The sequence below is a fragment of the Phaethon aethereus genome (assembly GCF_964289735.1).
Source record: "Phaethon aethereus genome assembly, chromosome: 1".
Classification (NCBI taxonomy): Eukaryota; Metazoa; Chordata; class Aves; order Phaethontiformes; family Phaethontidae; genus Phaethon; species Phaethon aethereus.
This window is the reverse complement of record NC_138575.1, coordinates 17,996,128-18,020,438: the sequence shown is the minus strand read 5'-3', so window position 1 is coordinate 18,020,438 and position 24,311 is coordinate 17,996,128. Positions and strand designations below refer to the sequence as shown.

At 38.3% G+C, this 24,311-nt stretch overlaps 1 protein-coding gene across 1 annotated transcript in view; it reads left to right on the top strand.

Annotated features, from left to right (window-relative positions):
- Positions 1-284: 284 nt before the first annotated feature.
- CERK (ceramide kinase) overlaps positions 285-24,311 on the top strand; it is a gene marked incomplete at both ends in the record, with an annotated part of 40,315 nt that continues 16,288 nt past the window's right edge. Inside the window, 6 exons of the mRNA XM_082009737.1 lie at positions 285-423; positions 9,529-9,642; positions 10,785-10,907; positions 12,888-13,013; positions 13,536-13,599; positions 17,413-17,558. Of these exons, the coding sequence (XP_081865863.1) occupies positions 285-423; positions 9,529-9,642; positions 10,785-10,907; positions 12,888-13,013; positions 13,536-13,599; positions 17,413-17,558 (712 nt within the window). The remainder of the gene's footprint in view (positions 424-9,528; positions 9,643-10,784; positions 10,908-12,887; positions 13,014-13,535; positions 13,600-17,412; positions 17,559-24,311) is intronic.

The following is a 24,311-nucleotide window of genomic DNA, read 5'->3' as shown; positions in this document are numbered from 1 at the left end:
GGGGGAGGGGGAAGATGAGGAGGAGGAGCCGCCACCGCCCCGGGCTGCCCCGGTCGCGCCCCGCCCCGCCCCGCGGCGCCGAGCCGGGAAGCCGCGGCCCCCGGAGGCCCCGCCCCGGCGGCGCTGGCGTAGGCGCTGACGCCGCGCCCCGCCCCGCCGCGGGGACGGGCGGGCTAGCGGCGGGCGAGGGGCGCCGTTAGCTGCCGGGGTCGCCCCGCGGCGGCCGCCCGCTCCGCTGGGCCGTGCGGTAGCGGGCTGCGGCGGACCCGGGCGTCTCGGCGGTCATGGAGCAGCTCCGGGGCGGCCGGCGGCGCCGGCTGGTTTCCTCGCTGGGGCTGGGGCAGCGCTCCTGCGAGGTCACCTTAGACGAGGAGCGGGGGCGGCTGGCCTGGCGCGACCCCCGCCCGCCGCGCCGCGGCGGCGGTGAGTGGGGCGGCGGGGCGGGCTGTGGCGGGCGGCGGCGGGCGGCCGTTAGCGCACCTGCCGCGGGCCCTAGGCGGGCCGGGGCCGCCTCCCCTCGGCCGCGGGGGAAGGGCGTTCGCAACGTCCCTGGCGGCGTGGGGCAGCGCGCAAGGGCCGCTTAGGGCGGGGATGCCGGCGGGGGGGACGGGCTGCGGCCGGCCCTGGCCCCGCCGGGGGGCTGCTGGAGCTGCTCGGCCATGTCGGGCCGCAGTACACAGAGCCCTCGGAGCCTTCCGGGGGAGCGGAGCGTTTGGTGTGCTCGGGCGCCTTCTCGCTCTGAGGGGGGCGGGCGGCGGCCCCGGCGTCCGCAGCAGCCGCCGCCTCTGGGGCTCAGAGTCCGACGGCGCTAGACGGAGGGTGGTTCGGTCACGGGCGAGCCTGGGCCGGGCGGTGCGGGACCGGGGGCGACGCGGCGGCAGGAGTGCCGCCCGCGGCCAGCGGCTGCGCCGGGCGTTGTTGGCCGGTTAGCCGGCGCACGCCCTTCGAAACAAAGCCGAAGGCTGCCGGCCGTGAGCCGCGGCGTTCCGTGTTCGGCGGCGAAGGCAGTTAAAAGCATCTGCGCTGAGAGCCTGCCTCTGGGAGCAGGGCGCGAACCGGCCCCTGCAGCCGCGTGGGCGAAGTGGTTCCGTGGCACTGTCAGCCGGTAGCGGCGGGGGGTTGTAGTATTACACAGTAATGTCCGGTAGCGGGACACTGTGGACACTGTGGAGAATTTTAAAAGCAACTTCGTATTAGTTGCATGACTTAGTTAGGGGTTAAAAAACACTTTAATACTGAGTAGTGTTTCAGGCAATTGTTTTTTTCTTTTTCAAGATTTTTTTTAAGCTCTTTGCATTCTAAAGGGCTCCATGGAAAATTCCAAAGAAAGTTTAACTTTTGTGAGTTGCTGTTTTGGAACTATTTAATACAAACTGATAGTTTGTAAAGGGGTAACAGAAGTGTTTATAGTTACCCTTTTGCATGGTTAGAATAGTGCTGACTTAGAAAACTGCAAGTGGGAGAGGTTACTGCTGAAAATACTTGACAGAATTTCGGGATAACTTATGAAAATGGCTGTACATACAGTGTATCAAGCTTTCTACCGCACGCTAGGTGGTATTTTATCAGAGTTTTTGACCTTGGGGTTTTTATATAGTAATTATTCCCATTATTAATATAGCCCTATTAGCGTGGTGTGTGAACTTCTGAAACTGTGTAATGTCCTTTTCACAGCAGCTGCTGTAGAGTGGAAACTGCTGTCATCCTCATTTTAGAGGTCGGAGGAACTGAGACAGAGAGAAACTAATAATAGAAAGGTTGACTAGAAGTTTATCTGTGGAAGGTTTGAATATAGATGTCTCCAGTCCCAGGCAAATTCCCAAACTTAAATAGTTTTTCCCTTCTTACTGTGTACCTTTCTTAAGTATTTTTCTAATTTTATCATAATATCGTACTGGCTTGAGGCTTTTTGAAAAAAAGGTGAGGGAAAAGGAAGAGGACGACTCAAAAAGAATTGTAAGGATTTGGTGTTGTAGCTCACAAAACTGAGAATCAGTCATGTTTTAAGTACATCTCTTTTTATTCCTCATAACATAAAAACAGAGTTTATTATCCTTCCTCTGCTATTCTGTGAATACAATTTGATATAGCTTAGGTTTTATAAAGTATTTGAAAATTCCTGATCTTACTTCAGATGTGCAGCTAAATGAACTTAAGACTTTGAAGACTAAGTAATTCTTTAATTCTGTCTAGCTTAATGTATTGGTGTGAAAAATAAGCTGTGTACGTTTTAAAAAAGAAATTATATGAGTCTAGAGAATGATACCTGGATCTTAAATTTAAAACGTAAAGTTTCAAAGCCTTTTCGGACAATTGCTCACACTAGGTAAAGTAGCCCCTGCTTCGGAGAGAATTTTGTTGAATTGTGTAAAATCCTTCTAAAAATGCCTTTGCCAAGTTAACTAGTTGACTGATCTGTAGGCTAGAGTGGGAGTAATAAATAGTTCAGTGGGAGCTCCATTCTGCTATGTGATAACTTCCTTTAGGCCATGCAAGAGTGCCACAGAATCATGCTAGCTCTTTTGTTAGCACGCTGAAGTTTGCAACTGCTTACAGTTTCAAGATTTTGCAACTTTCTAAGTTGTAAGTTTTCTTGACTTACTCCTGGTAGGCCAAACCAAATATGAACCTGTCATGAAGCCTGTTGCAAAGTGGATGTCAGAATGCTGGGAATGGTGAGAGTGAGACAAAGTAAACTAGACTCTGTTTTGAGGCAGTTTCTTAAGCAGTACCCAGTTGGAAATTGCTTAGGAGGCAAGTTTGGTTACTGAGTGTGGCTGCTGTCCTGTAACGTAGCTATTTACAAGATTTTGGAAAATACGACAAGGAACCGGAAGAGAAAAGGGAGGGTGCTAGAAGAAGAAATGCCTAAGCGTTCTGGAGGCACAGGTATAATTTAGGTATAAAGCAATACAATAGATGATGTCCTCCTCTTAACACCCTGATTAATTCATGTGTTTCTTGCAATTGTTCTTTAATACCAACACAGTTTTATATTATTGCTGCCCTGTTGTCTTTAAGCTCTTGTAAGACCTGGGATGGCTCGTCCTGTTCTCTACATTTATTTTGGAAACATGAGCAGCATACATGCCAGTATATAAATAAACGGTATAATATGGAAGATGGTTAGTTAGAAGTGTATAATTGCAGAGGAGTTGCTTGACCAAGATTGGTATCTTTCTACCATTTAGCCTTTAACTACGTGACTGCTGTGCGTTATGCCTAAATACAGACTTAATTATGCAGTATAAAAGTGCTATATTTTTTGTTTAATAGGTGGTTATTACAGGGAAGCAGTTGTCTTTAAACTGAAAAAACTCAGGGCTTCTTATTTTCTGAGTATTTATTACTGTCTTAGATTTAGCTACGTAAATAAAAATAGTTTGATATATATTTTGTCAAGGTTTTCAGACTTTTGACAGTTAAGGAATTAGAGCTATAGTTAGGTATGTCGTAAAGTGTTGAAGTATCTACCTTTCCCTAGTGCATCCAAATTCAGGAAGAGATAGGAAACAGCAGAGACTTTGTCCTATTGTCCAGGAATATATAATGTTACAGAATATGAGGAAATTCTTCTGTTTTCTCATCTTTGTACAATGATATTAAAATAATGTATTTTTAAAACCCATTCTGTCAAAATGCATTTTGTGCATAAAGAAGTATTAATTCAGGAGAATTATTTTTAATGCTATCATTGAGAAGATACCAACAGTAACAAAAACATGAAGTATTTGTTCAAGTTGTGGTATGTTTTTAAAACCTTAAATCCTAAATACTGTTTACTTTCCTTCCTGCTGTTAGACCTTGTTTAACAGCATCATATTTTCAAGCTCTGTTTTCAGTGCAATGAGGTTCTCATTTCACATTCTTTGGTTGGCAAGACTTATTTGAACTTAGAGGGAAAAGTTTTACCCAAATTTTTTCATGTGCTTCTCTGTTACTTTTAGCTATGCACCTTTTTTTCCTAGGCATGCTTTCATTTTCAAATATTCTGAAGAACATTGTTTTTCAACCTATTAACACTACACTATGAGATTTAGTTGATTTGCAAAGCTGGGCAGATGAATTGTTTTATTATTTTCTCATGTTGATGGCGCAGTCAGATTTTCATCAAGTAACACGTGATAAAATTTGTGTACCAAATTTCATAGCAGATTATATGTTGTACATACGTGCTTGTGGGTATTTAAGAAATACTGACTAAGTCTAGTACTAAGGTATTACAAACACAGAATGAGATTCTCTTGACATTTTTCTTTTTTTATAATTGTAAAGTACAAGTATAAAGGGGGTGATCAAGCTAGACACTGGGCTGTATGCCTTCACTTATTGTGTGCACTTTCTTTTAACCCTTCTGTTTTTCCCTTCAGAATTTTCCCTTGGTGTGTCTTTTCCAGCTTTTCCCCCAAAGCAAGCACTTGAGGAAGCCTCAGTACTAGTATTCACAAGACTGATGCCATTTTGATGTTGTGGAGTCTAAAGAGTGTTCAGTTTGATAAACGCAGTACTGAGACAGCAGGGGTGGGCCTGCTTGGAAACAAGGTCTGTCCAGCACTTGTAGTGTGTTGGCACATCCTTAGTCAAGGTCATTTTTCATCAGTCATTCCTAATTGGCAATGGGCATGTCTAGAAATCTGAACCATAGTTTTCTCTAGACAGTTCCACTGACTACATTGAACTAGTAGGATGAGGGGAATAATAGCTCCAGAAGGCATTGTTTCTTTGGAATGTGTCTTCTGGAAGATACATTATTCAAATATAGATGCATACTACATTAAACATGCTTTTCAGCATACACCTCTTCAGTGGTTTCGGTTTTTTTTCCCCTTAAGGTGAAAAAGTGCATCTTATTTCTTGCTTTACCACTGAAATGTTCATAGTTAAGTTGCAAAGATTTAATTTGGAACAAAAAAATCAATGGGAAGACACTCAGTAGTATGATTTAAATATGCAACTTGATCCAAATTCAAATTCCTGTGATTTGGTTCATATTCAGGTATGTGATGTGAAGTAGCAACTGTGACTGATCATAGTAGGAACTGATCTACTCTCTGTTGGTTTACGAAGTACTCAGACATTTACTTAAAAAAAAAAAAAAAAAAAAAAGCCAGTTTCCCTATATATGTCTGTATATTGTGAGGTCATGACCTTCAGACGTTTCTGTGACTCATCCACTGTTTCGAATTAAATCATTTAGTCATGACTCCTTTTTTTTTTTCTTCCCCTTCCCCCAGGACATGAATTCACTACTTCTGCTCTGTATCTCTGTCCACCATCTTCTCTTATTCTGGTCTTTATTAGACACAGCTTTCTGTAATGCATGATCAATATAGTGTACTGTACCTTCTGATAGAAAACGTTCTTGTTTTCTTGCTTTTAGGTGAAGGCAAAGCTTAAACTTAGGGCAAGATAACTTACCCGTTCATGTGGTCTGTAACAGTAAATTAGTTTTCAAAGTGACTGAAAAAATACTTTTTCTTTAAATCTGCACCGCAGCTTTTTAGTTGTTAATGTGTTTAAGTCACAAGAGTATACTACTAATTTAAATTCATTCTGAATGCGACTGCATCCATGGGCCTGAGCTGAATGTTAAGAATAAACCAAATGCTGTGATCAGCAATGTTTTTTTTTTTATGCTTTTGCATGTCTATGTTGCTTTGAGCTAACACGTTTGTGAGGGAGGAATTTGTCCTGTAGGGAACATAGCTGGCAGTGATGCATGAGCAGATCTGGACTTGGGTGCTGAGTGAGTTTGCTTACAAAGTCAGGAGGTGTTCTGTGAGGGTGGCAGGCAGCGATGACACACTGAAAAGCCATTCTTAAGACAGAAGAACACGCTTCACAACTGCCACCTACATTTTTCACAAAGAAAGCCCACTGTTAGTGTGCTCAGCTCGGAGAGGGGTTTTTTCCTCCTACTTGTTTAATCTGGGGAAAAGTAGTTTGCATCTAACGCGGTATTTTGCTCATTTGTCATTTTGCACTGAGTGTCGATGACAACTATAAGGGCACTCTGACCCTCAATGAGAGATGATGGGCCCAGATTTTTTTTTTTTTTTTTGCCATGCCCCTTCATCTAGCTGTCCTGGAAGGACAACTTGTCTTTAGTGTGTCATGTATACTAGACATTGAAGGTGAAACAGGAAAACATAAATGTGTGAAGATCTTTGAGATCAAGAAAATTGATACGTACTTCAGTATTACTGAACTTGAAATTCAGTCTCTTGAATCTAGATGTGTTATGTTGAAAAAGTCACAGTATTTTGTCAGGAATTTTGTCTAGGAACTGTTGTGTGTTACTTGGTTCAGTATATAGTACTGAGCCAAGAGAAATTGCTTGTTTGGTATGGTCTGAGCCCTTAGTTCAACTATTTTCATTAATGTTGATCTAGTAGTGCTGTTGTAACTACCAATTTTTTTTTGTTAATGTGGCAATAAGATTTTTCAGCGTGTTGGGAGAAACTCGTGGCCTTCTACTTTTATGGGGTGGGTTTTGGTGATAAATGGCAGATGAGGGCACTGTGTTTATAGGAGCAGGATTGTGCTGCTTGTATTGAAGGTACCTGTTTGACTTCACACTTGAAACTTCTACCTTCTGGGGAAGAGGGGGCAGGGTGGGACTAAGCAGTTGATTTGCTTTCTGATTAAACAATATACTGTATAACACTAAGTCGAATAGTGATGGAGTCATATTTGGACTGATTGAAATTCTTAAACTCTATTCAAACACATATGCCAATAAAATGCATTCAGATTTGTTTTTATAAGCTGTAGGGAATGTTCTGAATAACATGTTTGTATTTGAGATAGCTTTGTGTCTTTCTGGCCCTCTGCAGTTACTACATTAGGTTGTGTGTGGTTTTGACTGCCTTAAGATTGGAGTATATTTATCAGGGCGATGGAGTTGCTTGATGCTTGTGCAGTGCCAGGTAATACTGAGGGCCACAGTCGTCAGAGCTGGTATTCATAGAACGGAAACTTGTCAGACTTCTACCAAACCCAAAGAGTTACAGGCAGAAGGTGGGATCATTCTGTTCTTCGCTTTTGTTCTGTTCCTGTTTTTCTTTTTTCCAGGAATCTGTTTTTTCAAATATGTAACTCTTGTGGCTTAAGAAAAAGAAAAATGCACTTGTCCAACTAAAACATTTACTTGTTGCTTTTTTGCTGCATCTGTGAAGAGATTTGCTGGAAAAGCTAAGCTTCCAGTCATGTGACTGTTGGAGGGAGAACACATCTGAAGAATTAGGAGAATTTAGTAGAAGTGGTTTCAAGGTCTAGGGGTTGTTAATATAAGCTGTGTAATATATGCTAAAATACGTACTCTAAAGAAATGTTTTCAGTGATACAGATTTATAAGTGCTTCTTAATCTACTTGCTGTCGGTACAGTTCGACAGCTTTCTCTGTTGTACAGAAAATGCCTAACAAAACATTGACTTCTGTTGCTGCCCCTAGCATACATGCTAATAAGTATCCCGTATGTAGAACTATTTCCCAAAATGTGCATTAGAGCATTGTCATTTAAATTTTGATCTAAATGCGGTTTGTCAGCTTTGTAGCATATCTATGTGCAACAACAAAATGAGTTACCACTTACGTGCAATATTTATAAATGCAACAAGCTTTCTATAATGTTCTGACATATGGATAGGTGGCATAGCCAGTAGAAACATTAGAACTAAAAGAAGTTCTGGGAAAGAAAGGTTGAAGAACATGCTCCGTTCCCTTAAGTTATTGTTCCATGTCTCTCCTGTGGTTCCCCCCCCCCCCCTTTAGATAAATGGATAGGTGGATAATCTTATGAAGATCCCACAGCAAATCTTTTCTCTGAATGTTAGGAAGACCAATTAACTGTTACTAACCAATATTAAATACTTTATATAGTCTTACATGTATATGTATGATATCTCCATCTGTATACAAGTAAAGTGTTTTTAGTGAGTTCATTGCTGCTGTTGGATCTTTATAAAGACATTCTGTGCTGCATTTGCCAATCATTCCTTAAACATAGTAAATACAATTATTATAAGCTGAAATTTGTTTTGTAAGTAGTTAAAACACTCAAATACAGCCAGATTCCTAAAAGACCTCAGTGTGAAGTTTGGAGGCTACATTTCTTTGGAATCAAGCTAAAAACCTCTGTGAAGATAAAATCCCTAAAGAAATATCAATCAAGTCAAATACTAAAACATCTGTAAAGGAAAAAACACCTTGTGTGTGTTGTCCATGACATGTCAATAGACATGACAATATTTGTTATAGTCAGAGTTGTTACCTAAATAGGACAGGGAAAAAAGAAAATTGAACTAGTGGCAAATGAATTGTAGTCACCACTGAAGAGCTCAGCAAAATTTTTTGCTTGTTGTGCATTCCTTACCACCACCATGATACTTCTGCAACATAGTGAGGAAGATGAAATGTAGAATAAAACCCAGCCACAACAGTATTAGTGTTGATATTTTAGGTGTTTAATATCTCTTTGTAGCTCTGTATCTCTCTATATGTCTGTCTATATATGAGAGGAGCAAGTATATTATAATAATCTTTTACATAATAACAAGTATAACAATATAATCTTATGTAATTATGTTTTATATGTGTGTATATACAGAGCACTTGCTTATATGTGAGTACAAAGCATATATTTTCAGTCCCACTTTTTTTGAGATAATGTAAAAGAAATTCTGAAATCGGTGATGAAAATGAGACAAAATCAGCAGTTTGGTAGGAGTAAAGCAGGTGTTGAGGGACTATAAGAAAAAAAAGAGAGTGGAGGAAATTCTTTCATAGTGTAAGAGCAAGAGGCTTTTGATTCTGAAAAACCGTAGTTTTGAAGTTGATACAAGGGAAATAAATTTAACAGTATGTAAACAACATGTTGAAAAACTCATGGTATTTTGCCTGGAATTTTGTCTAGGAACTGTTGTGTGCTACTCAGTTGAGTATATGTACTAAGCCAAGTGAAATTCCTTGTTTCTGAGCTCACAGTTCAACTTTTTTCATCTAGAATTTGCTTCTTGGGAGATCCTGAAGTTTATAAGCTTAGTGAGATTTAAAGTCTTATGAAAGAAGGGCATTCATATGAATTTTTAAGCCAGCTACTTACTTGAGAATAACAAATAGCCTCTGTAGTCTCCTTGTACTAGATTTAGTTGCACATTCTTTGAAATAGCTTGTGTTATTCACTGTCAACTATCTGGACATATAAGGCATCATTTGAAGGGGCAATTTCACTACTCTGAAATCAATGTTGCTGGATTTTGGCTTCATGCAAAAATGTTTTTATACTCAGAATACGTAATTTTCTGAGAAATCATAGACATTTAAATTATTTGGGGTGGTTCATAGGTGGTTATGGATGATGTGCGTTGACTAAAGGCAAAGGAAAATTGAAAATATTCAGCAAATTTCTACTTATGCTCTTGGTTGTGCTTCTTGAGCAGCTACTCTAATTGTATGTCTAAATCATATTATGTGTAGAAGTAATTCTGTTTTAAGATGTTAATGTGTAAGATCTTGTGTTCATACAGAAAACTGTTTTGTGCCAACCTCTGAGATCATTGCTGTAGAAGAAACTGAACTTAACAAGAAACGGCGTAATATTGGCAAATGGCAGAAGATGGCAAAGCCACATGCTTTCACAGGTAAGGCAAATACAGTCTCAGAATGCTTGTGGTAATTACTTTGCTGGAGGTTCTTTGGGGGAGACTCAAAAGGAATCTTCAGAATTTTTTAAAACAGAAATCAGGTGTTTTAAAAAAAACCAACCACCCCGCCCCCGCCAACCCACAGAAGAAAACCCCAAACAAACAAAACCCCACCAAAAATCTGCCAGTGTGCATTTAGAGATCCTTATTTTCGAACATAAAACCTTCCCTTTAAGAACACATGCTGTGTTTAGTTATTTAATGAAGTCCTAACTAATGTCTTAGTTTCTGCTGCTGAATGACTCTGCAGCAGGACACTCACTTTCTACTACTTGACTAGAAAATTAAGAGGCTGGAAAAATGAGTCCTAAACGTTTGTGGTTTGTTTTTTTTAAACTACCCCTAACCATCAGAGTGTACGCATGTAGAGGTTCTTTGTATTAGTGACTGCATTCTTAAAACAAAGTGCCAGAAATAAATTTCTGTTTGTTTTGGGGAAAGAGTGGTGACTTATGTGCTGCAAAGCTGGGGCAACTGTGATTGCTGCCATGCCAAAATTTTATGTTGTGGAGTACTTTCCTCACATTTAGTCCTTCAGTAACCATGATTGGTGATACTGTAGATGGAAAGGTAAGGGTCCTTCTTGTCTCACCAGCCTAGTTCTTAATGCACAAGAAAACTCTAATCTTTTTTCTCAAAGTTCAGCTTCATGAAATTAAATTCACCCTGTTGGTTACATGGGAGCTGATGTGATGGCTTGGCTTATGGCATTTTATATTATGTAGACTTTGCAGACTTTAATATGTATAAAATAATATGTAAGCTCAATGAACTTTTGTATAAGTATGTCTGTAATCTGTTTATGGAAAATGGATTGCACTTGGTTTCAAAAAAAGTTTATGTTTGAGTATCTGCTATAAGGTAATGATGTACAGCAGGTATTTTCATTTATATTTTCATTTTGACTTTTTACAAATGTCCTGTTCCTATTCTGAATGCTTCTGTCACTTGCAGAAATATATAGTGGGGTTAATTACCACTTTTTTTCCAAAGGTAGATATTTTGGAGATGTCTCTGAAATGCATTTTTCATTTCACAGGATGGTCTCATTGTGCCTTTTTTTTTTTTAATTTAAATAGTGTATTATGTGAAGAAAGCCCGAAATCACCGCTGGTGGTGCAGTGATGTGACATTTTGGTGTGTTGATGAGCACTTGTGTAATCAGTGGATCCAGGCGCTGAAAGAATTACTTGAAATGCAGAGTAAGTTTTGACTAAACTACTAACATTTGCAGCATCATTTTACAGGCTTGTATGTCAATTAATATTATTTTGATATATTTACTGTTTTGAAATCTTAAGAGCAGCTTTTGCGGAGCCGAGAGTTGATATGTCTCATTCTTCTTATCACTACTTCTGTATCTCACATATTCGCTAAGTTGTACTGAGTGTTTTATTCTAATCAGTCAGGACTATAGGTGTCTTATTTTGCCCAGTTGTAAATTATTTTCACAAAATAGGGACATGTTAGAAGCTTAGCAGAGGCTTTAAATGACTGTAGCTTTGGAGAAAGTAAAAGGCAGATGTAAGCTCAGAGATCTGAGGTACTCTAGAGATCTGAGGACAAGGATTGTAGCCATTGTAAGATTTATGGGTGGTTTTTTGTGTCTGTCTCACCTTTCCAGTCCCTCTCATCAACAATGTGCTTTATGTAGTAAGAGTTCCCATTAATCATTTCTGGGACTCTTGTACATCTACTCCTTTGAAGGCTAAAAGTAGTTTTGCAGGAGTTATTCCTGAAAGAGATACCTTTATAGATGTCAGGAAGTGGCAGGAGCAGAGAACTCCATGACAGAAGGGAGGTCAAGAACAACCGTAGCGCAGGCAGTGTCCTCACCGACCAGGGTGTAGTCCCGCTGTATCGGAGCAGGGATGGGGATAGCAGCGGGTCCCACTTACAGCCCAGGTGAGATAAAGGAATCTGCTCCATCCAGGGAGGCCAGGCAGGAGCAGCAGGAGGTGGAGCTGAAGGCAGGACTGGAGATAAGCTACCTACAGCGTAGATCTGAGGTCCATCTGAGACGCAGAGCCAGAGAACGAACTGGATACAAGTATACTTACCATGTGACTCAAGCAAATACTTCAGTCTCACAGAATAAAAATGGATATTTGACAAAAAATGTCCTCCTGAATAGGCATTGGAAGCATGCATCTTACTAACGTTTTTTGTTTTGTATACATTACACGAGGTATGTGGACTTCCAATAAAATATTTTAAAAAATGGGGTTTGGGCACCCATTCAGTACACCTGAGAGATGTGGCCTGGGCAGTCACCTCGGAGTGCAGGTGTTCATTCTGCTGGTAACAAATAGTTCAGAAGAGGTAACAGGTTCTCAGGATGAATGGTGCTTTGGGTGTGTGGCAGCTTTAAACCAATCAAACAAGCTAACTTGCGTTATTTATTATGCCAGTGTGCTGATCTAATAACTCTATTCTTTCTTTTTAAAGTAATAATTCAGAACGTCATCTGAGGAAGTGCAGATGTTGTAACAGGTCTTTGTGTTCTATGCAAAAAAGAAATGCCAGAAGCATTACCGTTTTGTGTATCTGTTAGTACAGAGATGTAATGATTGTTTTCATTGTCACCAACAATGTAAATCCATAACTATTTGAACAAACTTGAGATGGTAACACCAAAGGTGTTTTCTGGGGGCAAGGGGTTACACCATAGGGCAAGCACTTGCTGTGCAGCATGTAGTTTTGTGTGGTATTGTTACCGTGTTTTAAACGAAATGCATTCTAGCTGCGTTACCAAAGCAAGAACGTTGTTCAAATAAATTAATGTAAAGGTATTTCTACGTGTGCTTCACTCACAAGTGCCTTCCCTCTTGCTGCCCTTGCTTTGTCTTTTATGCCTGTGATACTAATGCCATTTAGTGGGAAGGTATCGCAAGAATAATATGTGTAAGAACGTGAGACATGGAGTCAGAGGACATGATTCTGAATTTCATCTGCTCTTATTACCAATTTGTTCAGTACTCTCAGTATAATAAAGAGGATAGGTGAAGCAGTTTTATAGCTCTTTTGATAAAGAATTACAGGGTTCTGAGAGTTAATAAAGAAGTATAAAAGGTTTGTATGCTGTGTTCATTTTGATGCTTACAGGATTGTTTTTGTATAGCTTGTTGAATATTTGTTTTGTGTACAAAAGCAGTATGCTGTAATATTTTTCCTTACTGCAGAGTCAAGACCAAAGCAGTTGCTTGTGTATATTAATCCATATGGAGGAAAACGACAAGGGAAGAGGATTTATGAACAGAAAGTTGCTCCACTTTTTAGTCTGGCTTCTATCTGCACTGATGTCGTTAGTGAGTAATGAATATTTTAATTTCTTTAATAAACACAGTATGAACTCTTTAAAACATCTCTTAAGTAGCTTAAGCTCTTTCTGTTACTTGCCGTTTCTTACTAAGGAAGTTAAACTAAGTAGCAGAGCAGGAATGTTTTTTAGTTAAAGCATAGGTAGGCAGATAAATGGTGCCCTTATATCAATTTTCTGCTTACTAAACTAAAACTTCTGGTATTGCTGAGCTATTTGAGCTCTTCATTTATAACATACTGTCTTCTCTTTTTCAGTTTTATTGTTAAAACCAATTGTTCATTTGCACAATTTTTTAGTGAAATATTTTTCCATATATACTGAAGTGTATGTCTGTTTCAATACTTTCCTTGGCATAATATCTTTTGAAACACATTTTATGGGTAGGCTGTTTTATGGTCACATTGGTAATAGAATCATGGTTATTAATGAATTAATTATAACATTTTTATAATTGTGTATTATATACCATTTTATAATAGTAATTTTTAATGTGTTTATTTCTTCATAGTAACTGAACATGCTAACCATGCTAAGGACAATTTATTTGAAGTTAATATTAATAAATATGATGGGTAAGTAACTTCATTTGCCTTTTTTCTAGCTGATATATTCTGTAATCTGTCTGTTCTTGTCTCTAGTTTAAAACAGTAGCCTTCATTGCTGATACGTTTATTGCAACAGCTGAAAGTTCTGGGGCATATTACTTTCCATAGGAGGTCTACATTTTGGACTATAAAAGGAACATACTGTGTATTGAACAGGTTTACTGCAACAGTTTAGGCTTCAAGTGTAGTATAACAGTTTGCATGAGATTTGTGCACAGAAGATGAATGTAAGATTAACTCTGCTCATCCAGAAGTTGAGCATTCTGTGATAGCTTGAAAGCTACCCTGAAATGTTTTGTGGTGTATATGATCTTGACATGTACAGGAGTCCAGAATGCAGTAGCATTCAGCCTGTGTGTAAAAACCATGAACCGTTTACAAACAGTTCAGATGGTTCTCCTCTTGCTATGTAGGACTGTTCAAATAAAGGCTACATCATTTGGTTTTATTTGTGTGTGTTCTGTTGTGGAATTACTGTTTTAAAAGAAGACCTAACTGAATGGTGCAATTGCATTCCATTACTAAATCTTCTGTAGAAGCAGAATATTTTAATAAATAAGCTAGTCATTCCAGTTTCCGGTTCATGACATGAAACAAGTTACATGACTGGAAAAGTATGAAAATGGATGCAGAACCTATGGAGATAAACTCTCAAAACTACAGTATTTTAAAATGGTATCTTGTTGTGCTTGTTGGCAGGTACATTTAAACTGGTAAGTTGCAAAAATAAAACACTTCCGATCTTTTCAGAGTATTTTTGCTTAGGGGAACAGTTCTGTATGCATTGTATAAATCGAGTGAGGGCATGATGTTGACAAATTGTGGTAGTAAGAAATGAGATTCACAGGTTGAGTTCCTAGACTTCACCTGCTTAAAAATGAGGTGGCTTTAAATAAGCAGTTTTGACTATACTGGGATTTTTCTTAATTTTAATTTAATTAATTAAATTTTCTTAATCAGAAGTGCAAGGAAGGGAAACAGGGATTCTAGAAAAACCTATAGTTAAGATTTTTCCTTTTCGTTTGACTTAAGTGATTTGAAATAGATAATACTGGTGGCTGGTGAAATGCCAATACAGTGGAGAAGAGGGAAGCAAGTGAGCCCATGTCCACTCCTGGCAAATTTTTTTTTCACAAGTGACAGTGGCCAGTTAGCAGTATCTGAAGTGTTTTTGGCAGATTCAAACAGTTTCTTATTGTAGACATTTTTAAAATTTTTTTTCTTTGGTGGTTTTTTTTTGTGTTCTTTGTCTAACATGACTGAGCTAAACAACTGGACACAGATTATAATCTCAAGATTCTTTTATTCCCAGACTGGGCCTTAGTAGCAGTTAGTTTGCGAACTGCAACCTGTCTTTCCAAGCCTGATTTTTTTTTTGTCCATCATGTACAAGTCTGTGGTGAACAGTGATGTTACGAAGGAGTTCTTGTGTTAATACTACTCTTTAAATATCAGATCACGTGGTTATATGGAAGATTTTAAAAATGGTTGAACTGCATATATGTGTGTGTTTCTTCAAGTTTGACTCTTCTCACATAGAGGAAAAGCTTCTTTGGATTCCTACATCTAATTGTTGTTCACCTGTCCTCTTATATTGCTTCTGATAAGTGGCTTTCCCTTCATTCAGTGATAAGATTCTTCATTTAATCTCCAGATTGCCTATTTGGCAAAGCCATGCCTGTAATTTCGGAAGTAGATACAGGATTCTTAATGATAACTGCTTCACTGCTTTCAGAGTGTGTTTACTTGAGACAGCTTATTTAAACCTCTTGTGTATGTTTCCTGGTTCTTCTTCCCATTTCCCCTTATAAGAATTTCTTATGGTGACTGTACTAATCTAATAGCTCAGTGATAGAACAGCTTCTCTTTAAAGACAGTTACTTAAAGTATTCATTCACTTACGATATAGCAGGTTTTTGTACATCATTGTGCAGAGCAACTAGAGCATACTGTAGTATTGTTCAGGTAATGACCATGTTTAGAATAAGCCTGGCATGTATGAATGACTATGCTTCCTTATCCACATAACTGTTGCACAAGCCTTTGTAAAACTGTTTCGGGTTGTGTTTTCTTCCTAGTTCTTGATTTAGTTCACAGAATGGTTGAGATTAGAAGGGACTATAGTTCTTTTAAAACTCATTTGTCTTGTGGACTTGCTTCTCCTGAAGTCATTTAGCATATGTATTTTACTGTTATCATCTATCTAAAAAGTGAAATGCTAGTCCATTAGAAAAATAAACCTAAAATGTAACAATCTCCCTAAGAAGATTTCTCTTAACAGTAGTTCTTCACTAGAGGCCTTTACAAGTGTGACTCGCGCATTGGTCATCTGATGTTTGCAATGAATTTGATCATGCTGATGTTGTGTAGGTGAACTTTATCTGTCAGTATTTACCCTTGATACAGACATTCATATCATTGTCAACTCTGAGCCTGGCTATAATATTTCTTACAAACAGAACACTACTGAGACAACATTGACCTTGAACCGATGTGGAAATTTTTGTCCATTTAACCTCTTTCTTAGAGTCTGCAGAGAAAGATGAGACAGGCTAAATAATGTAGTTAAGCTATGAGAAGAGGAATTAATTATAAAAATGAAAAACAAATGTCCTTTTCTCCCTTCTCTCCCAGTCTCTTAGGTCTTGACTTAAAGTTGGACAGTGCATATTCTTAAGATTGTCCTCTATATTCATGAAAAAATGACTGTTTTTTTTCAAGCTTTCCTTCTGCTGAAAATATAACAATAAGTAAATTTAAATCATCAGTACTTAAAAAATAAACTAACTTGTCCTATGAAGTAAGTGCTTGTTCTGCAATACCTGTTGCGGACTGTGGAAGAGTAAATATTAGTTTATGCATTGGAAGTGATTGCTATAGATGACAGTAAACATTCCTAACTGTATATGCTGGGGACTACCTGCATAACTTTGGATTTGTCATGTGTTCCTCTAAAGTGTATTTTAATTAGCTTTTCAGTTAAAGAATGTTTATGCTTTTAGAGTTCAGGGTGTGCATTTGGTTATTGTGCATGAAATGTGTACTGCTGTAAAATAGTCTTTTACTTCCTAGTATTTGCTTGGCTGTGGACTCTCTGCTGAGCTTTAACATATTGAGGATCTGTGTAGCTGCTGCACCAGCTCTGACCTGAATTAAATTTGCAAAACAAAGTTTTGCATCTGGTAACATCTAGAACTCTGTGTTTCATTATGAATGGTTATGTAGATATACATGACTTCTGTCTGTTTGGGCTCTCAGCATGTTCAAAAGAGCATGCAAGCATGCACTTTTCTGTTTTTTTGACTTTCATATAATGTATTTCCCTATTAAATTAATAGCATAAAATACACTTCTGCCTGAAGCCACAAATATTAACTTACTTTTCCCCTTTTTAGTAAAGGTACCCTTTTTCCATTTTCTTTACTTGGAAAGCTGTATGTACAGTCCTGTTCAGTGTTTTCTTTGTATGGTGAATTTCCACTGATATTTGTCTGTCTGCACACAGCAATAGAGGATAAAGTGGTTTTTTTTAGGTTGCATTCCAATATTTTTTTCTAACATTAAAGACATTTCTAGGTGCATTTGCAGTTGTGTAGCTTGAATTTTTTTTTTCTGCTTTTTGTTAATTGCCAAGTTGACTGTGGGCTACTATATGCTGCGAAAATGGAGGAGGAGAATAGAACAACTATTTTTGATGTGCCCAGTGCATGCCTGAAGTAGAACACTTGCTGTGTTGTTTATTGACTGTTAGTGTGCATTCTAATTTGTGTTTCCTGGCAGTGTTATTTGTGTTGGTGGGGACGGCATGTTCAGTGAAGTGATGCATGGTCTCATTGGAAGAATGCAGAAGGACTCTGGCATAGACCAAAATAATCCCAAAGCACCATTAGTCCAGTGCAATATAAGGATTGGCATAATTCCTGCTGGTAAGAAAGGGTTAACTTTCAGTTTACTCTATTCATTTATTCTTGAAATTTCTTCTTACTCATAACTTCTTGAATGTAGACCTAAGTGGAAGATAGGAGCAATGATACTCCATAGAGACGCCTAGCTAAAGCTATTTGTAACCCGATGTAATTATTGATCACATGCAATTTTATTTGGGAAGGGTACTTTGTAAAAGAAAACAAATCTTAATGTGCAACTTTAGAATTTAATTACTTTTTTCTTTTTTTTTGTGGCTTATTGTGTGTTAATACAAGATAAGATATTGACAGTAATACCTTTGCCCATCTTTGCCAATGAGTGAAATTCACGGAACAGAGACTTAACCTGATAAATATTTTTCCAGTTCCAAATGTTCCACAAATGTAGTTAGAATTGTGATGAGAACCTCTCACTGGTCTGGCAAACTCCAAACGAATGCTAAAATTTCTTCTCTCTCCTCCCCCTCCAGCTCCCAACCCCCCAGTTGTCATCACAGAAAGCATAAGGCAACTACAGCTGAGGAACAGTCCTCGGGCTCCAGACCAAGTTGCAGTTTCTGCGCCTTTTTAGAGGTGCTGTACCTTCACAGTTCTCAATGTCAGACACATTTTTTTAGGCAATCCTGACTACTGTCATTGAGAGTCATTTGAGAAAACTCATTCTTGGATTTCAAGTCTTTGGTGATAAACTTACTTTTTTTATTGATGATAGGCACTCTTTTGATCAGTCTTGCTGTTAAATCTAGTGTCCCAGGTGTTACCTCATCCTGCCCAGGTGGTCCCCAAGATTCCTTCAGAAGTGGACTTACAAGATGACTCTTCCAGGACTGGATTCCATGTTGCAACTCTTAAATAGCATCTGCAATTTTGAGGACTCTGTGGAAAGACAAATGGGCAGTTCAGTGTCTTTTCTATGACGTTCTCTTTTTCTTGTCAGATGCTTGAGAGTTGAATTAAAGAACTGGGATATGAAATAAACATTATGAGCTTCTGACTAGAACTAAACCACAGACTTTATGAGAAAATTTAGCACAGGTTAAAAATACACCAAGTGAAATAGTATATTTGTAGCCTCAGGCTTTAGATGACTAATTTTATACTCATTATATCTTTGTGAAGAATGTGTTCAAACCCAAATGGTCTGAATTGTTGATTGGAAGAAGCTTAACCCTTTCTGCTTGCAGTACAATAAGGTTTAGTTATCTAAAAGTTGTAATGTGAATATCCCCTCATGGTTTTTCATTTTCCTTGTTAGCTAGTGCATTAAGGGTTCTGTATAACAGAATTACTATATTTTAAGTATATTCTGATTTTATTTGTTAAAGCTTTGTATTAAAATCGGTTTGTAAAATAAACTTAAGAATAGAATTTGAAGTGCTCTACCCTTCATTTCCTTTATTTGGGCAAATTTCTTGGATTAAAGGATTTGCTTACATGGTTGGTTTCAAAAGGTTTTTGCCTACTGGTGATGTTAGTGACCATAAGATGACAGAATTTTAAAAGTGGAATGTCAATATTAAGAGCTATTTCTTTGTCCTTAGGAAATTACCTACAAGCATGTTAAAATTGTAAGATTAACCTTGCTTTTTGAACAATTTATCAATGCATTTTTTTCCAATTGCAACCAAAAAGGTATGATCTTCACTGATATTTTAATATTGCTAACGTGTATCAAGTCACTTCTCTCATACTTTAGTGTGGTGTTTTTCGTGTTTTGTCTATTGTAGCTGTTTGTGATTTGAATGTGTACTGCATGCTCTATTCCTTGAACTAACAGGAGTTACAGCCTTGTAATCAGTGCTATGATTCTAATATTTTCTCCAAGTCATTATCGAGATCCCACAAAAAAAATTATTTATAATGGTGTATAAGGAATCTGGCCTTGAAGTTATATTAATTAAGTTTTTGGAATTACAGAGGATAATACATATCTTGATCTGTTTGTATATTGTACAATATTTAAAATGATCTGTTACTGAAAATATGGGAAAGTTCTTATATACTGAAAAAGGGAGTCAAATCACTGAACAAATCTTAACCCTATCTCAGCACATCTAGGCATCACAGGGACCTTAAATTGTGTACGATATACCCAAACCCATGCATTGCAGAGTGGTCAGGAAGGTAGCAAGAGCGTTTAGGGGTTTTTTGGTTTTCTTTTTTTTCCAGCCCTTGGTGAAGCTGTTCTCTGTTCATCTTTGCTTGATGTGATAGAGCTCTGACCATGTATTGACCCTAGCAGATCCCCTGGTTGCCAGACTAGTGCAAGAAATCTGTTCCAAAATAAGTGAGATCCTTAAAAAGGCTGCTTTTAAAACTAAACTGACAGTCCTAAAATACAGCAAGTGAAAAGGAATAATGAAATATAAATCATGCATCCAGAAAAGCTTCATCTGTGATGCTCTTTTTAGTTCTGTATAACAAAGCTTCTTTTAAAAATCCCAAGAACTCATTAATAGATATTACAAACAAACACTACCCATAGTTTAGAGATTAAATTCTGAAGGTTTGTCTGTCTCCTGATACATGGAGACAGTTTACGCAGTGTAGACAGGAGCCTGGGGTAAGGTGACAGTGAATCAGTGTGTTTGCCTTTTATCGTTGAGTTCCTAATGTCAAGCTGTGTTAATAGAAACATGGCAGGTTGTGGTGTGGGGTTATGATTGAAGAGTGTCTGTATTCAAACTAACGCTCAATTCAGCAGACTTAATCTTTGCTCAGAAACTGTCAATTTAATTGTACAAAGGCTTGAAATTACAAATGAAAGAGATTTAATGCTAAAACACTTTCTTGTATATGACAGTTCTTGAATAAATAGCTTTATTTCATAGGCAGAATCCTATCGTACAGGCTCTTTTTTTCTTTAACGTTGGATGCTACTTGTAAATCATGGTTCTAACCTTCTGGAGCAAGCCCCTGCTTGGCCTCTCTTTTTGAATGGATGTATGTGTTTCCAGGCAGTCTCTTTCCTCAGTGTGTCTGTTCAAAGACACTTTCCGTAGTGTCTTCTGTTTAAAAAATAGAATTTATGCTTAGGCTTTATGGTACGTTTTAATGAAATAACTTGTGTTTTTATAGACATGAATAAAGGCTTCTACTCAAATGGCAGTTTTAAGTTCTGAATTTCTCTTAGTTGCAGACATTCTTCAAATCTGCCAGTGTAAATTGACTGATTGCTGTTGTAAACAGATTTGCTGTTAAGAGTACTTGGAGGTTGTAGTAACCTGACAAAGTTTTGCACTGCAATGTGGTAACTACAAGTCAGCACACCTACAAAAACGTCTGCTTAGTTATTACTTCCTTCTAGTACCATCTAGCCTTAAAAGCACATTCAGCTGTGGTTTCTCACTGTGTTCAGAGTGGTACTATGCCTCCATGGAACAGAATGATTTCCTCTTACAACATGTGACACTGAGATTTCATCCACATGTTTTAGTATTAAAATTATACTCTCTGGAGTAAGCCAAAGTAATTCATTCTTCTTACTTAACCTGGCATAGAACAGGAGGACAAAACTGTCAACTGCTGTTGGAGGACTCTTAAGTAAAAGAGAATGGATTAGATTAAATACTCTTATGATCTCAGCAGGTAGAAAAAAAAATCATACTTAACTCTGTGCTGTGGCATAATATTAATGCATTCACTCTTCCAAAAACCTATCCTGGAGATAGGGGAAAAATCTTCCAAGCACTAGGGAAGATTGAATAAAGTGTAGATATGAAGTGTTAATTGCTATAGTGATTTTGGCTTCCAGTGTATCCAGGTCCCTCTCACTTTTGTTGTGGTCAAGGTATGAGTTCTGTAATGTCTAGGATTGAAGCATGCAGTGTGATTGTAATTAGCATGTTGGTGTGTAGCTGTAGAAGTTAAGAATGCGCCTAAAGAAAGCAGACTTTTTATGAGAAGGTAGCATAGAAAAATGATGGGGGATTCATTCACAACCTTAAACACAGATGCAAGTAAATCATGAAGCATAACTGGACTCAGTACTGTCATCTAGGCTGTAAAATTCCTCTTTTAAAATTTTTAAAGCATAGCATAAAAAGCTATCTTAATTCTTTTTTAAATTACTCCAGTGTGTCCACAGCCTTTTCTGTTACAACATTTGTAATATTTAAGGGTCCTTGCAGTTTAGTTAGCATCTCATTTCAAGGTTCAGTACGTCCAGCTGGAAATCTGAAGTGCAATGTTTTGTGTTCCACTTTCAGCATTTTAAATTTGTCATACTGCTGGAAATGACAGTCTTAGAGCTAAATACTGTATTTAATACAGTGGGGCTGCTATGAAGACAACTAAGTCAAGATTACTTTTGTCTGTGATGTTAATTTAATCTCTTAAATTTGCCATTATTATGTTAATCCATTTTAGTTGTACTGTGGTACTGAACTTCTGCTGAAGTTATTACGTACTGAAAAAGCCCAGACGAAAGTCCTTCTGAACTACTCCCTTTTGAGCCAGTCTGTCATTCTGCAGATGTTAAACTTGGTTTCTGGATGCAGAAATGAAGGTGTATAAAGCTTTGAGTAGGAAAATGTCTGTATGCCCAAGCCATTCATCTCTCCCTGTAACAGTGGCTTCTCCCTGTACTTTGGAATGTGTCAGATCCCTGTCATCTGAAAATCGCTTCCCAGAAAAGTCACCATCTAGATTTTTCAAAATACTAAATGCTGCTTGACCAAGAATATGCAGTTACTCTGTCATTAGCATGACTCACCTGATACTCCATCTGTGAGGTGACTGCATGGATTGTGACTTCACAAAAATACTACGAACGTAGGGGACCCCCACTGAAGTTGTTATTCTAGCTGTTGCAGTACAGAATCCTCTTGCCATGCTAATTTGTCTGTGAGGATTCTGTGTGTGCTGTGGGAGCACCTGCCCCTGCCAAGGGTATCTCACGTGGAGCACTAAGAGTATTTCTATTGCTTTAAATTCACTCTTTTATATAGAATCAACATCTAGCTCGCTGTTGCTTTTGTCATCTGCTTACTTTAGTACTTCCAGTTCTCTGGAATTTGTTTAGTTTTCCATCAATACAAGCACCAAAATTAATACTTATAGCCCGTGATGTGTGTTTTGGTTTAAGAAAACTTAGTTGTAAATTAGTAGTCTAATCATTTTTCAGATGATGAATTCTAGCACTTTGGGGTTTTTTTTGGTTCACAGAATCAATGGCATAAACTCTTCCATACAACCAGTCATTCATCTGGTTTTGCATATCACTTTGGTGGTTCTGTGACCAATTTAAAGCTTGTGAGGTGGTATCTGAGCACCTATTCACAAATATCCGCAATATTTACATGCAAAGGGGAAATCTGGTGATTTAGCTGTACTGTATTCTACGTAGTGCAGTCCATCACTTCGGTTTCTTTAATCTTGCTTTAGCAAAAATGTTTTATGGGGAGTACATACTCTTTAATATTTTAAACATGTACATATCTTGATCTTTTCTCCTTGTGATTAATTAAAAGGAAAGATTTACTTTATAATTTTTAAACTATTAAATTTATTTTTAAAATTACAATGTTTAAATTTGGGGAGGGAAAGAATGTAGAAGAACTTGCCTGTATAACAATTATGTAGCTGTATGATACCTCCTAATAACAAACAGGCTTTGGTGAAATGGATAATGAAACAGGGCTCTAATGTACATAACGTATGGTAAAGAGTCAAAGTAACTATACTTAGTTTAACAAAGACTAGTTGATGTGTCCTCTACACACTTCATATTTTCAGTAGGCTCTTAGTCTCAAAAGAGCTGGGATGAGAGTTTTCTTTAGCTGGGAGATTTCAGCTGTTCAGTTTGGGATTCAGCTCTCTACATATGGTGGTGTGGTGTCACCATCATTGGAATGTACTAGCCCTATGCAAGACAACTCTTCTACTAGAGTAGCAGTTGGAAGGCAAGCAGAATAATCTGCAGCACTTGAATACTGGTGGTTGCTGTGATTTTAGGTAGAGTTGCTCTCCTTAGGGTGAAATTTGAAATGGGTGCTTAGATTTAGGTGTCTGCAAGTGAGGTGGGCATCTAAACTCATGTTATAGCCAGGGGGCATCTGGCCAATATGGTCAGTAGAGCCTGTAGATCTTGTGTTGCATCTGCCTGTCTTGTGCAGATTCTTGTTTCCTAAGGCCCTTCAAATTGGGCCTGTGAGCCACTACTTTGAATCAACCTCAAGCTGCTGTCAGTATTCCTGACAAGATCTCCTTGACCAGAAGGGAAGCTTTGACATAGTGTGCAGTGTTACATGCAGCTACTTCTAGGTGTCTTAACCTGAAACTTAACCATTCCCTTGCATGCCAATTTTTTCTCTTCTAGCACAACAGTGCAACAATTAGTTTCCACACTGAAGGTCTGTCGTCTTTAATGAATTGAGACTCAGTTAACAAGCAGTCTAACTGCTTTCTTCACATTTGCATGTAGTTCTGTGCAACCCATAAAAACCTCTTTTATTTTCCTTCACTCGGGCTGTTGCCCTTAAAAAATCCCCAAAGAAAATCTGGCAGAGTATGTATTTAATTTTTCTGTTAATTTAACCAGAACAAACAGCCACCACCTAACACTAGTGAAGAGTCATGCCCTGTGAAAGCTTCTTGCACAAATTGAGTGTTCTGGAATTACTAAGATATTAATCAAGGGATGTTAGTCAAGCTACATTTACATTCTAATCCTGCTTTTTGTATCAGATTTATACTGATGAAATAAGCCAAATTTTGGTGGGTTTTGCAAGTGCATCTATTCCAGAGTGCTGT